Source organism: Larus michahellis, chromosome Z (genome assembly GCF_964199755.1).
Source record: "Larus michahellis chromosome Z, bLarMic1.1, whole genome shotgun sequence".
Classification (NCBI taxonomy): Eukaryota; Metazoa; Chordata; class Aves; order Charadriiformes; family Laridae; genus Larus; species Larus michahellis.
This window is the reverse complement of record NC_133930.1, coordinates 85970967-85986484: the sequence shown is the minus strand read 5'-3', so window position 1 is coordinate 85986484 and position 15518 is coordinate 85970967. Positions and strand designations below refer to the sequence as shown.

The 15518-nt window shown below is 35.8% G+C and overlaps 1 protein-coding gene across 2 annotated transcripts in view; it reads left to right on the top strand.

The window, feature by feature from the left end:
• KIAA0825 (KIAA0825 ortholog) overlaps nt 1–15518 on the top strand; it is a 254964-nt gene that overhangs the window by 35193 nt on the left and 204253 nt on the right. For both annotated transcript variants that reach the window (XM_074569791.1, XM_074569792.1), the window contains exon 5: nt 11521–11689. In XM_074569791.1, coding sequence (XP_074425892.1) covers nt 11521–11689 — 169 coding nt within the window. The remainder of the gene's footprint in view (nt 1–11520; nt 11690–15518) is intronic.

The window sequence follows — 15518 nt, the reverse complement described above, 5'->3', positions numbered from 1 at the left end:
CAGAATTATATAAAAAAAAAAGCAAAATTGAACTCAGTATATTCTTCAAGCATTTCTAATAGAAGTAGAAAAGGCAAGTAAGTTACTATATATAATCTTTCTCATATAAAATATCATTTTATCTATTTCAGTTAAAACTGTTATGCTGCAATGCAAGATTTCCTAACCAGAATTTGTTTGGTAATATATTTCATTGTCAACTTCTTTTAACATACTGGTTTCCAAAAATCAATGCTATAGAAACAGTGGAGTACTGAAAGCATTCTTTTTGATGCAGATTTTTTGCATGACTACAAAAAAAATAAGCTCAAAGTTTTGTGCCTTATTTGAAAAATGGTGGCAGGTTTTGTGGCTAAACTCTTTAGTACCTTTAAAATACTTCGATCTGTGAAAGATGTGTGTAAGTGAATAAACTAGTTGCCCCTTTAAAATATGAACGTACATTCCGAGATATAACAAGTAGCATAATTTTGTATTAAATTTTGAAAATGCTTGCCTTTGGATAACAGTGCATGGTATATAGTTGTAAGATTTCAAACAATGCCCTTCATGACATCAGTTTTAAGATTCTGTAATTTTAATGAAGCTCACATTTGTGAGAGGTCTTTGTCTGCTCCCAAACAGCTTCCTGAAGAATGGAGATAAGCCATTGCTCTATCTCACTGAAAACTGATTTAGATCAGTTCTGAATTATTGTCATATTGCTTGTGCCAGGCTGAGAGATTTTTCAGGCTTTTTATTTATATTACTCTTATCTCTCATTTTGAACTTCTTAATTTGAAAATTTACTGTTTACAAATGTGTTTGCAATAGTAATAATCCCAGGGTAGCAATGACAGGGAAGATCTGGGAAGTACGCCGTCGTGGACTATTGCATAGTGCAATTTCATATTACAGTTTTCCAGCTGTTGGCATCAGTGAAATGTATAGATACTTACTTACAGTTTAGTTGAAGCCATAACACAGTTATAGGTACTCAAGTTTTGAGTTGCTACAGTCTTGTATATCTGGGAAGAAACAGCATCAGCATTTTTGGCAGGTGGTGTCACCTCTTCAGCTACCAAATAAAAGTGAGTTAGTTGTCATTATGCAGAGCCAGCCTGAGACTTAGAAAGATTATTATCAAGATGAGTCTTTGGAATGCATGCTTTACCACTGTCTTTGTTTTTAATGTATGTAAAATGTATGCTGCTCATTGAGAAAACTTCTGACTGTGGTAAAGCAGGCCAGCTGTTTTTTCCTTTTAATGGCATTTTGTGTCAGTTAACATTTTATATTACATTTTACATGAACAATATCACAGGATTAGGGTGTGGTACACAGCAACACATGTCAGGAAAAGCTTTGTGTTTCTGCTGAATTGACACATGAGCTAGTTTTTAAACTAATTTTCACAAGGAAAATCAGAAAGTAGCCCTGTAGTTACCAGGTGATATTTTGCTCCTGTAATATGTCAGTTTCAGAAATGGAGGGGAGTTTAAAAGAAGATGGACAGCAGCTGATGTGACTTTTAAATTAAAAAGAGTCCTTTTATTGCTAATATATTAGAGGTAGCGTGGAATGAAATCATTTTCAAGTTACCATTGATCTTTGTAAGTGGTATGATAAGAGCAGCTCTATGCGCTACAGTGATACAATTGGAATACAATCCATTTTTCATCAGATAGATTTATGATTTTATTATACCACAGAGAATAAACATAATAGTATACAGCATATATATATTTTTAAAAATAAAACATTGTGTAAAAAATTATGATCCAAAAGTGTGTAAATCACTTGAATGCTCATTTATTGCCTTCCAACTGAATAGCTTTTATAAAATTGTGTGACACGACAAATCAGATATGCTTTCCAGTAGTTGAATTACCGTCAGTATTTTTGTATTGTACCATTTCTATTTGGTTCTATAACAAAAAAAAAAAAAGAAAAGGCCATCTGTACGAAATTGTTTTATTTGTAAGTTTTATGGGAGTAAGTGGTTCATTCATTCACTATTATATAACAGACCTCTTATTACACTTGAATGTTAACTTTATTTTTACAGCTGTTTATAGAAGTAGGTGAATATGAACTCTCAAAACTACTGTCATTGCTGGCCAGTTTTATGTGCAGTGATAGTCTTGGGTTATTGTAAACCATGAATTTGTATTCATAATTTCATCAGGATGGCCATTTGTCTTCAGTCTTTCCCCTCGCATTTACTTTGACTTTCACTGTTTATCAAAACCAAGTCTTGGCATTTTTTTTTCCTAATTGGAGGATTAAGAATAAGTAAGAGTTAATTTTTGAGCAATCTGTAGAACTAAACTTTCAGCTGAAGTTTAATACTTCTAAGCAGAAAATAAGGTACAGAGCTTGAAAAGGAGGTTATCATGCAAAACTTGAAAGTGATTGTAAGCAGGAAATCTCTTCAGCAGTTGATTTTGTGTGTGTATGTGTATTCAGTTCTTTCTTCAGTGAGTGATTGGCTGCCTTTTAGTGGGGATAAAGTGACAATAGATTTTATGAGGCTGTAGGACAGTGTGAAGTATTCTAGGTCTTCTTCAAGAGCACAATTACTCAAAATTCAATAAAATTATTTGTTAGTAATCGTATCTCCACAAAACCCTGGAGAATAGATCTTGTGAGCCTTTTCACAAAGGCTTAATTTGACTTCAATCTGATGAACTTCAACCTGACCTTCTGTCTAATTAACAGTAATTCAGTCATTTGGGATTTTGGTGAATGTATTTTTTGAAGGCCTCCAGTGAGGTCAATACTAGTAAGTGCTTATAGCATTGCATCTTGTCCCGTATCTGTTCAATGGAAATTGTAATCATTATTTGAGCAATTAACAAGATCCTTAACTTGCGAATAATAGGACTATATGGAAAGTACCTCAATAAGTATGTTAGTATGACACTTTCCATATACCTGAACCTGAAAGTGCACAAGTCCATGGGACCTGATGGGATACACCCACGGGTACTAAGGGAACTGGCGGATGAGGTTGCTAAACCGCTCTCTATTATATTCCAAAAGTCATGGCAGTTGTGAAGTCCCCACTGCCTGGAAAAGGGGAAACATAATCCCCATCTTCAAAAAGGGAAAGAAGGAGGAACCGGGGAACTATAGGCCAGTCAGTGTCACCTCCGTGCCTGGTAAGATTATGGAGCAGATTCTCCTGGAGGCACTGCTGAGGCAGGAGAATAACGAAGAGGTGATTGGGTACAATCAACAGGGCTTCACCAAGGGCAAATTGTGCCTGACAAACCTGATGGCCTTCTATGAGACGGTCACAACATCAATAGACAAGGGGAGAGCAACTGACGTCATTTACCTGGAGCTGAGCAAAGCCTTTGACGCTTTCCTGCATGACATCCTGGTCTCCAAGCTGGTAAAATATGGGATTGATGGACTGACAATTCAGTGGATAAAGAACTGGCTTGACGGCCACACCCAAAGAGTGGCTGTCAATGGGTCCATGTCCAAGTGGAGGCCAGTGACGAGTGGAGTCCCTCAAGGATCAGTAGCGGGACCGGTCTTGTTTAACATCTTTGTGAGCGACATGGACGGCGGCGTAGCGTGCACCCTCAGCACGTTTGCCGACAACACCAAGCTGTGTGGGGCGGCTGACACGCTGGAGGGAAGGGATGCCATCCAGAGGGACCTTGACGGGCTGGAGAGGTGGGCCCATGCCAACCTCATGAAGTTCAGCAAGACCAAGTGCAAAGTCCTCCTTGCAGTCCCAAGCACCGATATGGGCTGGGCAGTGACTGGCTTGAGAGCAGCCCTGAAGAAAAGGACTTGGGGGGGCTGGTGGACGAGAGCTGTTGATGTGCACTAGCAACATGAGCCATCGGTGTGCACTGGCAGCCCAGAACGCCAATCGTATCCTGGGCTGCATCAGGAGAAGCGTGGCCAGCAGGTCGAGGGAGGTGATTCTGTCCCTCTACTCCACTCTCGTGAGACCCCACCTGGAGTACTGCATCCAGTTCTGGAGCCCCTACTACAAGGGAGATACGGACGTGCTGGAACGTGTCCAGAGAAGGGCCACGAGGATGATCAGAGGGCTGGAGCACCTCTCCTATGAGGACAGACTGAGAGAGTTGGGGTTGTTCAGTCTGGAGAAAAGAAGGCTCTGAGGACACCTTATAGTGGCCTACCAGTATCTTAAGGGGGCCTACAAGAAAGCTGGTGAGGGACTTTTTAGGATGTCGGGTGATGGTAGGACTAGAGGGAATGGATTAAAACTAGAGACGGGTCGATTCAGACTGGACGTTAGGAAGAAGTTCTTCACCATGAGGGTGGTGAGACATTGGCCCAGGTTGCCCAGAGAGGTGGTGGAAGCCCCATCCCTGGAAGTTTTTAAGGCCAGGCTGGATGGGGCTCTGCGCAACCTGATGTAGTGGGAGGTGTCCCTGCCCAGGGCAGGGGGGTTGGAACTAGATGATCTTGAAGGTCCCTTCCAACCCTGACAATTCTATGGTTCTATGATATCTACAGAACCTGTAATCGGGTCTTTGACTGCACTGTGAAGTGCCCCAATGCATTTCATAGGAGAATAAACGAGACAATGTTTTTTTAGCCATTGTTTTTCACTATCATGTTTTGGTCAATGGAGTTGAAAGACTCCTATGTTTCGCTTCCAGTCTTTTGAAATAACTTATCAGGGCAAAGCTTAGGTCTTGTGGACTGAAATATGTCAAGTCTTTAAAACAAGAGGTATGCAGTGCTTCAGGTAAAACTGACAGTGCTGATATGTTTTTTCTTGCTGAGGTGCAGCAGCCGTCACTATTCTATTTCTTTCTGGTTTCAGTGGTATAGTTACTTTACAGTTTTGGTGGATATGTTTTGTAAGTAGCTACATTAGAGATATGAAGTAGCTTACAAAGTCCTTGAAGCCGGGTCTGCATTTTTATTTTACATCTTCAGGTCTAAGGTTACTGTATGAAGAATTTGAGGAAGTGAATTTTTTCAAGGCTTTCAGCTCTGTAATAAGCCTGTAACTTTGAGGCTTGTATTTTAAATAATTGGTGGTTTTAAAAACAAGTATCCAGACGTATTTGTCTTAACAGCATTTTCTAAAGAGATAAAGATTTTGTAGTTAGTTTTTCCATTAGTTTCGTATTTTGCTTACAAAATAGTGTTTAACTTCATTTTTATCGGTCTCATTTTATTTTGAATAAAACTTGGATACAGAATACGAATAAGAGAATAGTATAGTCAAACTATGTAAGAAAAGTTAACATACACACAAATATGAGGTGGTAACAAAACCTATATTATTAGCGGTAGCAGCTTTACTTTCTAGCTTTCTCTTCTGCTGTCGAGGTTACCCTTGTAAAGAATATAAAGTACAAGAAGGAATTTTCATCTGATTGCGCAGTTGGGTTAGTGAGAGTAAGAAAATGGACATGCCAGAAAGAATAAGCTGATGATCAGATAGACTAGAATGGAACAGCATAAACATTATAGGCCTGGAACTACAATAATCTCATTTTTTACAGAATTTTAGAAATCCTGTTGTACCATGAATTTTACTGTAGGTTATCATAAGTATTGCAGGAACACACAAGATGATAAATAGCCATTTTTGGTAAAACCTCTTGTTTCTTTTCAAGATAAAGATATCAAAACATTCTTTGCATGAATCTTCATGGTTTTTTTTCAGTTAGATTGTATCTAGTTGTTTAAAAGTTACTATCAAATAAATTATTTATATTTATGGTTAAGTTGCTGTTTATTAACCGACAGTAGTGCTGAGGCATCAGCAATGACCTCATGAAATTGTTGGTAGATTGTGGGAAATTTTCTTAATACTCCCTTTTTGGCAGGTCAGCTTTCCTGAAATAGAACAAAATGTTTGTTTCTACATGGGAGAAAGTGTAACAAGGAAAATGCCTGTGGGAATTGTACTGGTAAAAGCCTCTCTCAAAGATTTCTTACTACTTGAAGTGTAGCGCAGGTCCTCTGTCAGCACAGGTTTCCAAATGATATGACTGATTTTGTTTAAAATGTCCTGTGCCTTTACCAGTCAAGCTTTTTAATGAATATGCATAATAATAACAAAGTAATACTATGTTAATGCTTCTATCCTCAAAAAACAGTGGAAACAATTATTTCATTTTGTTCATTTCATTCAGTCCGTTGTTATTATTAAAAGACAAGTAAATGCTGATTCTAAAAGCAGATCTCAATGAATATGAGGATCTTAAGCATAAGTAACATGAAGTTTAACGATAATTTACTTTATAGCTTAGCAGTTTAATTTAACCAATCTCATTGCCATTTTATGGCTGTTCCATATGCTATATGAAATAAATTGAAACAGTGCTTGTTAGAAATTGAAAGGAGTTAGGAGATCATCTTTCAACTTACTCATAGTAATCGTAGGCAATGGAAAATGATATATGGAGACAGCAACCCTCATTTTGATACTGTGCTTTTCAAAATAATGTGTCAGTATGACAGTGCTTACACTATCAGTTCCATTATAGTACCTGGTTTGTAACTGTGTGTCCATTGATGCAGCCACTTAAAAAGCAGTCTTTCCATATGATTAAGTTATTCCTAAAAACTGTCATTAACTTAATAAATAAGAGTACCTAGGAGTTCTCAAATTGAGACTGTCTCTCTACAGTGGGAATACTTACCAAATGGTATTGACTACGCCAGAAAAGCACTCCAGTGTGGACACGATAACATAACAGAACTTTGCTTAGTGCATGAAAAAAACAAACAAAAAAAAAACCAAACCAAAAAACAAAAACAACCCACGCTCACCTGTAAAAATGAGAAGCTATTTCAGTGAAATAGTCTTCACCGGCATAATGGCGTACCAGTGGTACTAACTAGAAGTATTAATGTGCCCACAAAGGCTGAAGATACTCTTTGTGTGGGACTAAGGATATTTTTCTTGAAAATTCAGTCAATTTTACAAAAATCCATATGAGCATAACCATCAGATCTCTTTGTTACAGAGAAAGGTTATTTTTTTCTTTGAGCTTTTATATACCACTCCTTGTGTAGTAGTTTGGTGACTATTTTTTTCTACTTGTGTCTGAATAATTCCACAGGTTCAAAGAAAAGTGGAATTATCTGTGGAAGAAAAAATTGAGGGATGTTAAATACTAGGACACTGTCTGATTTAAGTACTTGTGTCACAAACTGGGTTTTTTTGGTTTTTTTGTGTTTGTTTTTTTTTTTAATTCTTCTTTGGCATCTCCTAATGACCACTGTCAGAGACATGGGGACCTTCCACCTGACCAGGAACAGCTGCTTAATGTAGTACCAGCAGGCTAATTGCCAACAGAAGAATTAAGCACCTTGTGGTTAGATTCAGCAATGTCTCAACATTGGTACCCGATCACTTAAAACATGAATTGTACGCCTCACCTTATCATTAAAGTTTAGAGTTTCAGAGGATGTTTCTGAAAACATACGTATGGAGCACAGAAGCAGTTAACTATAGTAAAGAGGGAAAAAGCATTAGGCACTGAACTACGTCTGATTTCCCTGTTGTGCTCCAGATCTTGTGTTCCTCATTTAAATAGGGTTGCATGGTTGTATTTTTCTAGTGACTGCATGTGATTTTAAGACCATTTATGCTCTCATCGTATGTGTATAGTGTCAGTTGACATCATCTGGGTTGATGCCACAATTTGTTCAACAAACGAGCTTATTTCCTGCACTAAACTTACTAAAATATATTTGCGGTTAAACCTTAATGAAAAAATATTATTTTGGGGAAAAAGGGAATTTAGCACTTTATGTGGCTTTTTGTAATTGTACTTTTAAGAATCAAATTAATTAAATACATTAAGCACATTTTTCACACCAAAATGTATATTTTGTTTACAGTATTTAAAATGGCAGCAAGTTTCCATTTTGTAAAAGGAAATCAAATCTCATTCTCCTTATGTCGATGTGAAAGTATAGTTTTAAATACTAGCCTACATAGTGAGAATAAATTTAATCCTATTTGGCAGAAGTCTTTTCGTTAAAATGCTTGCTTTCTAAACTCAGATAATACAGATTAAATTTTTTTTTTCAGTGTTAACCACATTCCTAAATATTTCATTTAATGATGAAATTAATGTAAAGGAATAAGTATCTATAATTAACTATGTTCATGTAGTACTAAATGTTGACAAAAATCTTAAAAGAAATAGCAATGTTGAGACCATGTTTACCTACAGTATGTTGTAAGTACACATGATGAAAATACTTTTATTTAATGAGAAACAGTGTTAATCGTAATTCAGTGTTTACTTTATTGGAATAAAAGGATTAAATAAAATGAACAGAAGACCTATCATGATTTGTACCTACAGGGAGGGCCACTGAAATACATACACCTAATCCCCTTATCAGTGTTGGGACAAATTTCCAAAATAACTGGTCTTGAGAAGGCTGTAGCCTATTCTTAGCTTGTAGTTTATTGGCTGGCACACAGACTCCTGTGTCAAAGATGAGTGTAACAACTGGTTCCTAATTGAAGCAGATTGGCACAGACTAACAACAGTAGTCCCTTTTACAATGCACAATGCTGTAATCTATTGGGTATGATTGAATGGGGCACATCAGCACACCACAGTAAAAGCCTTTGGTAGTGTCCCAGGAGTCAAGGTGGATGAAGAAGGCATTCGGTTTCATAGTCCTCAGAACAGGTTTCAGAAGTTAAAAAGATACACACCAATCTTTTGTCAAGTTTAGAATTGGTATTCATGGCTGGACTATCCCATCAGGAACCTGAGTGGGCCACAGCCAGAGAGCGATTGTTTTTCATGGAGGTGCTTTGTGCTCCTGTTAAGGTCCTTTGATGGTGGGAACTTCATTTTTAACTCAGCACACTCAGGAAAGTCTTAAGACTTTTGCATCAATTTTTTACTATTTTACAGGCCACCCATGTATTCATAAGTTTTAAATTTTTTTATGTATTTTAACATTAGTTGTTGTTACTGAATTTGTTTTCTGGTAATGCAGCTGTAAAATGTGGTGACTTCAATTTGATAGAGTAGATAGACATTGAATGGTTTACCACATGTCTTTTAAGCATAAAACAAGTGTATCTGTAATTCTTAATGAGTACAGTTAAATATGGGAAAATAAGCTGTTCAAAATGATCTACTTATTTTGATGACTTTTTTTTAGAAGCTGTATAGTCATAGTTTTGGAAACAATTTGTGTATTTTTTCTGACATTCAGAACGCTACAGCTCTGCACTTACATTCTTATGATCGTCCTTGCATTCTATAATTATAGTTGATGCAGTTTTCATATTCAGCTTGTTATGATTTAGTACTGTATTTTAAAGAAATAAAAGGCACAAAGCAAAACCTACCATAGATGATAAGTCTTGACGGCATTCTTAGAAAAAATATACTTCTCTCTTTTGTGCTTGTTTTAGGTAACTTAAAAATAAAAGGAAAACACAACTACTCTTTATCTCTGAACTTAATTTAGTGTGATCACTGGCTTATTTTTTTTCAACTATTTTTTTAAAATGTCAATTCAAACTAACAGACTCAGTTCCCAACAGCGTGGATGACACTGATTTACTTTATTGCTGTTGATCAGAATGAGACAGCTAGTAGGAATTTAAGGTACGTTGCATAACATCTGTAAAAGAATGAAATGCAAATCATGCAATAAAGGAGAAAATCCAGTAGAAAATCAAATAAATACTTCTCCTCCATCCTGAAAACAGTACCGCAGGCAGAATTAAATAACAAAGTATAGTCAGTGGGTGATATGCACAATAGTCTTTCATCAGTGATTTCTTATTACAAATAGATACAGGTTAGTAGTTTACATTTTTTAAATTTTTTTTTAAAAAAAATCATATTCAAAGCAGATTATATTTTTCATAAACTTAAATAAATAATCTTTAATAAAAATACTTTCCTCCAAAAAGATGCCATTTCATGGAAAATTAATCTTTCCACATAGAGAAGTTATGCAGAAAACAGTTAAAAATGTTGTCAGTGGTCACTAATTTAAAAAAAAATTGGTTTTCCGCATTTTTTTGAAAAGTGGAGGTCTTTAATTTTGTATTTTTGTCACGGCTTGTAATCCACTTAAAGATTTGATTTGTTTTCCAGTTTCTTTATTTTCCTCTCCTCTTGTTCTCCTTTTCTCCTCTGCCTGTCGTCTTTTCTAATTTTCTTCTCTTGTCTTCTTTTACCAAAACTAGTTAAGTTTGAAAATGTTAAGAGAGCAGTTAAACAGTCATACTTCCTGTCTATAAAATAAAGAGGCAAGTGGCAGTATAATTGGCAAGTTTGTTGTTTGGTTGGTGTCATGAAAATAGAAAGTAGTGTTACAATCAAAAGTAATATTATTTATCCAAATAAGTAATATTGAATATTATTAACTCAAAATAGGAAGTAATAACACAATCAAAAGTATCTGACATTGAAATAGCTGTAAAGAGATGAGTTTCATCTAATCCTGTAACTCTACAGAGATAGAAAGAACTAACTTTTAATTTGTGTTAAACCTTGCATCCCTTATCAGCTGTGAGAACATGTGAGATAACTAGTGTACTTGAAAATAAAATTCAAATTGTAGTGAGAATCACTTTGCACTTCAATAAATCAAAACTGGCATCAGTCTTATTGTTGGCTCTGTTTGTATTAAACCTAGATCTGCCTAGATCTGGTCAATACTACTTTTCTAAGTGAAACTAAAATATTAAGCATTGCTTTTTAAAAAAAGTAGTTCTGAAATACTGAAAAGGTGTTTCTATAGGAAAAGGTATAGACTTAGATTGTTTCTGGATTTTTCTTTTTTGTTGTTTTCCTGTAAGGGTCCACACAAATAGAAATAAAATAATTTTGGATATTCCTTTGTTCTTGTGATTTTTTGCAACTGAAATCCCTGTAATAACCAGCCACATCTGATTTCATAAACAGGATTATGATTTTAGATGAATGTTAAGGAGTGGATCAGTTCCTTGAAAACAAACTCTTTTTTCTTTGAAATTTTCTAATGACAAAAACAAAGAAAAGATCCGCTTTCTCAGCACAACTGACTGTAAAATTCTTTTCAGCATTTTCTGTGATGTCAGTGGGTCTTTACGAAGTCATTAGTATATGTTATGTATTATAAAACAACTGCTGATTGCTAAAGGAGCAAAATGACACATTCACCTTGGAATATGGTAGTTGATTCAGTTTATATTCCCTGCCTTAGCTAATTAAACACCAAGGACCAGATCTTAGATTAGATAATGTCTTATTCACTAACTACTTTATTAAAAAGTGCAAGATTGTTTGAGAAGTGAGGCAGCACTTACTCTTACTGAGGACAGTACACTCTGGCCTGGAGGAAATTTATTTTAGCTCTCTCTTGACTGTATTTAAATGTTAATCCTGCAAATTCAGCCCTTATTTTGTAAGAGTAATTTAATCTATGAAGAAAAATGACTAGTGTCACATTAATATGAAGTAGTTTTTCCTTTCAAAATATGGAATATATAAAATGCTTTTATCTCCAAGTAATGAAAAAAATCCTGTGTTTTTGTTTTTTTAGCATAGAACAGTGTCTTAAAGACCTGCAATCAGAAGTAAATGAGATATGTACTGATCAAATGCTACAAAGCACAACTGACTGCCTGCAGTGGCTGAACAGCTGCAATTTTAGTTCTCTCAGACCTTCTTCTACACACCATGGACAGCTGATGGAGTTCCTTAGGACCCTGGTAAAAATTGTTTACTAATTGTTTACTACTATTTTAATGTTTGGGAAGCTTGGTTATACGATGGATAGGTTGGGGTTTTCTTGAGGTTAATTAGTTTTCTCATTTCAGTCTTCATTGTGGTGAAGGTAGTTCAGAAATTTTATTATACGGCTTAGTACTGTTTTTATGTCTGCAGTAGGGGTTATGTTTCCTTTTGATCGTGCCTGAAATAGCCAAACTTGGGACAAAATCTTTTCATGATCCTACCACAAGTTCAGCACTGCTAGGACTGTTTTATGAACACATGTTGGTAAAAAACATCTGAATTTACTATCTACTCCGAGGATGTTACTGTTACCACTTGTTCTTCACTTATGTATGTGAATTTTATTTATCTAATACAGATTATTGTCCTTTATGCATTAGTTAAGCATTAACTTCCTATCTACTTTTTCTAATTAGAACTGTGGGAGCTACATCCATTGTCCTGGCAAGTTGCACAACTACACATAACCAGAAATAAAATTTCACTTCAACAAAAAATTCCATCATTTTAGAAGGCATTTTTGTCCAAAATTTTTATTAAAGGTTAAACGTAGAATATTTGTGTGGAAATGGAATTCTGGAAAATTCAATTGGCTAGATAAGTGAAGGATGGTACTGGAATAAATGACAGCGTGCATATTTATAGATGAAGTATATATATGTATGTTTAGATGATGTGCACGTGTATGAGTGTCAAAACAAGTAGTATCCAGTGGATTGTTCTTTGTCAGTTCCATGTCATGGTTTAGTGGTAGGACATGAACACATTTAGGCTAAGATTGGTTGTGTTGGCAGAGGAAAACTGCTGTGGAGAAGTGGAGTATTTTCTCCTTTGGGACCATCTTCTGGCCAGAGCTCAGGCTGGTTCACCAAATCACCTCGCAGCTTTTTAACTCTTAAAACTGGTTGTTGGTCTTTTAGTCACCTTTGAATCCACTGGATATTATTTCAAATGAGGAAGTCATCTCCAGGAATGCCAGGTCTTCAGTGCGCATGCGGTGAAGAAATGATTTTGTCCCCTTCTAACAGAGGTGATCAGTATGAAAGCTGCTGTTAATCACCCCACTCAAGGGTGCCAGAGACTGCTAACATGTCATACTTGATCTAGACAAAATGAGGGCAGCCCAGAAGATGCTGACTTATTAAGAGTTTTGTTATTCCTCTTAGTCCAGTTAGATCATTACTTAACCCCCTTCAGAAGACGACATGGCTACGATGATTTAATTGTGTCCATTCCCTGCTTTCTTCCTTCTCCAAGGTCTATTCAAGCCATATACCTGAACACCAGGTGGCGGCATTTGTTTGGGAAACACCGAAAGGTCCCCATCTCTGAAATACTTTGAAATCTATCGTATACAAAATGTGCTTTCTATCCCTTCAGCTTCCCAGGAGCTTACTGACTGCGTGGCAGCCTGGCTGTGGGCTGTAGAGTCCAGTTAAGCCTTGACAATGGCTCTGTGGCAGGCTGCTAAACAGGCAGCAAGGTGTGAGAAGCCTTAAAGCCTCAATTCTGCATGGTTTATCAGGAAAACATCTGGAGCTTGTGAACTTGGGCATCACTGTTTCCAGGCTCATGGCTTCTTAGATAATCCAGCCTGTTGTGTAGATGAGGCTACAGATGGAAAGTGTGCATGTATTAACACAGACAGCCCATCTGTAAGAAGTAATAGCCACACTAGATGTGTGAGTTTATGTTTAGCTGCATAAACAGGTCTGCAGTAAACTATTTTCAATAATATTCAACATTATTGAGATTATTATGATCTGACTTTTCTTAAATGTGTGTCTCCACCCATTGAACTAATTACTCAGTTGACTTAATTTCTGACTTGCAAGCTTTTAATTATGTATCTTACAATACATCTTAAATAATAGTAACCTTCCGTCTACTTCAGGACAACAACGCTATTCTTTGTTATCCCTTATTATGCGTGTTTAGTTTGTTAGGGATTTTGTTTATCTTTTAAGCTGCTGGAACAGTTGAAAAAATAGTGCAAAGTTCTGTATGTGCTTTGGCTGAGGTGCTGTATTTAGGTTTATTGCTAGTGTGGTATTCTCATGCATTTGTGAAATCTCATGGAAATACCGAGAGGTTCTTCATGAAGCTTGAAAGTGTTAATTATGTGAAATATTGTTGTTCTGGGTACTGTTTTGTAATTATAAATATTTAAAAGCTGAATATATACTTGAGCACATCTTCATTAAATTCTGTCCATGCTAAACTAACAACAAAAAATTTATTTAACAAAATATTTATCTTATTGGATTTGTTTATTGATATGATAGGTAGAAGTCTATAGTAGGTAGTAGTCCAGTTGGTAGACTGCAAAGGTAAAATGTTTGCTCTATGTTGTTGTCACTAACTTTCTGTGCTTATAAGAGAACTTTTCATTCTTCTCTAAAGCCTTTAGATACTAATTTGGTTCTTTTTCTCTTGAATAGTTTTGGCAACATCTTTTGAAGTATTTTTACAGATTAATTTTCAAATAGAAAAGCTTCTGTCAATATAGGCAATGTTCAAAGAGACTAGATGACACTGCGTTTTCAGAGCTTCAAAGTTCACTTCAGGGACTCTCTTTCTGAGAAACATTAAGTCTAAGATGGCATCTGCAAGCTCCCTATTTTTAATGCTTTAGTTTAAGTTGCAAAGGGCTTGAAACAATACTTAGATTCTTACTTGCTTTCATGAATAAAAATGTTTCTGCTTAACCTTAAAAAACGGCAGTAGGGATTTGCTTGGAAGACATTTTGGATTCATCATCCAAAGGCCTCAGTTACGTTCATTATTTTGACAGCTTCTCTTGTTTTGTTCATTTCAGAATATAGTATTTGAGCATGATTCATAAAAAAAATCAACCTTTGAACGCCAGAAGTCTACCTGTGGAGACTCAACTCTTCAACACAGTGGTTACTGATTAGGGTTTCAGTTTAGACATCGAGACGCATTCTCTTTGGGTACACAAAACCTTATAGAATACTTCGGTAGATAATAAAAGAAAATCAAATCAGCCTTATATATGTGCATATTGATATATGTGATTTAAGATTTTAAGTAGTTATACATATTTCTATCACACGCACGTGCTTTTATAGGATGATATTTGACTGATAATTTTATTATTCTTTCTTCCATGTGTGTTTCCTGCTTGTAACTAAAAAAATTTATAGGAAGCATTCTGAAATAAAGATGTAAAATGAAAGAAAAATAGCAAGTCTGCTATTTTTAAGACTTTCTTTTATGAGAGGCAATCATGCTCTCCGCATTTTGTTCAGAATTAGCTACTGTGGTGCAAGTCTTTTTATTTTTTGTTTTTCATCATGGAGCACTCCAGAGTAAAGGGCAATAGGAAGGTTAAACTCCTGTTCTCTCCCATAAGAGTGCAACAGTTTTGAATCATCCAGAACAAAGAATAGGAGTTCTGGTACCGAAAATTGTTGTGTCTCAAAAGCATAGAGGGGGAGGGGGAAAGCCCACTGAAGTTTTTGTTCATAATTTTGTCTTTTTTGTATTTTTATAAATGACCTACTGATAAAAGCTTGCTACAATAGAAAAAATGGAACAATTCGTATTGGAAATTATTTTTCCATATATAATGGAAAATTTATGTTTAAGCAATACAATACTCAAATTTGATTTATTTCGCTCGCTTTCAAAATGGGAAAAGAAATAAAACAAATAATTGCCTCAAATACTTTAAGTTAAATAAATCTGAAGGTCGACTGCAAGGTCGATGACAGTTTCTTTACCAGCCTTGCTTTATAGGACGGAATATAGCCGGGAGACCCAGGTAAAGGACAGGAGTGG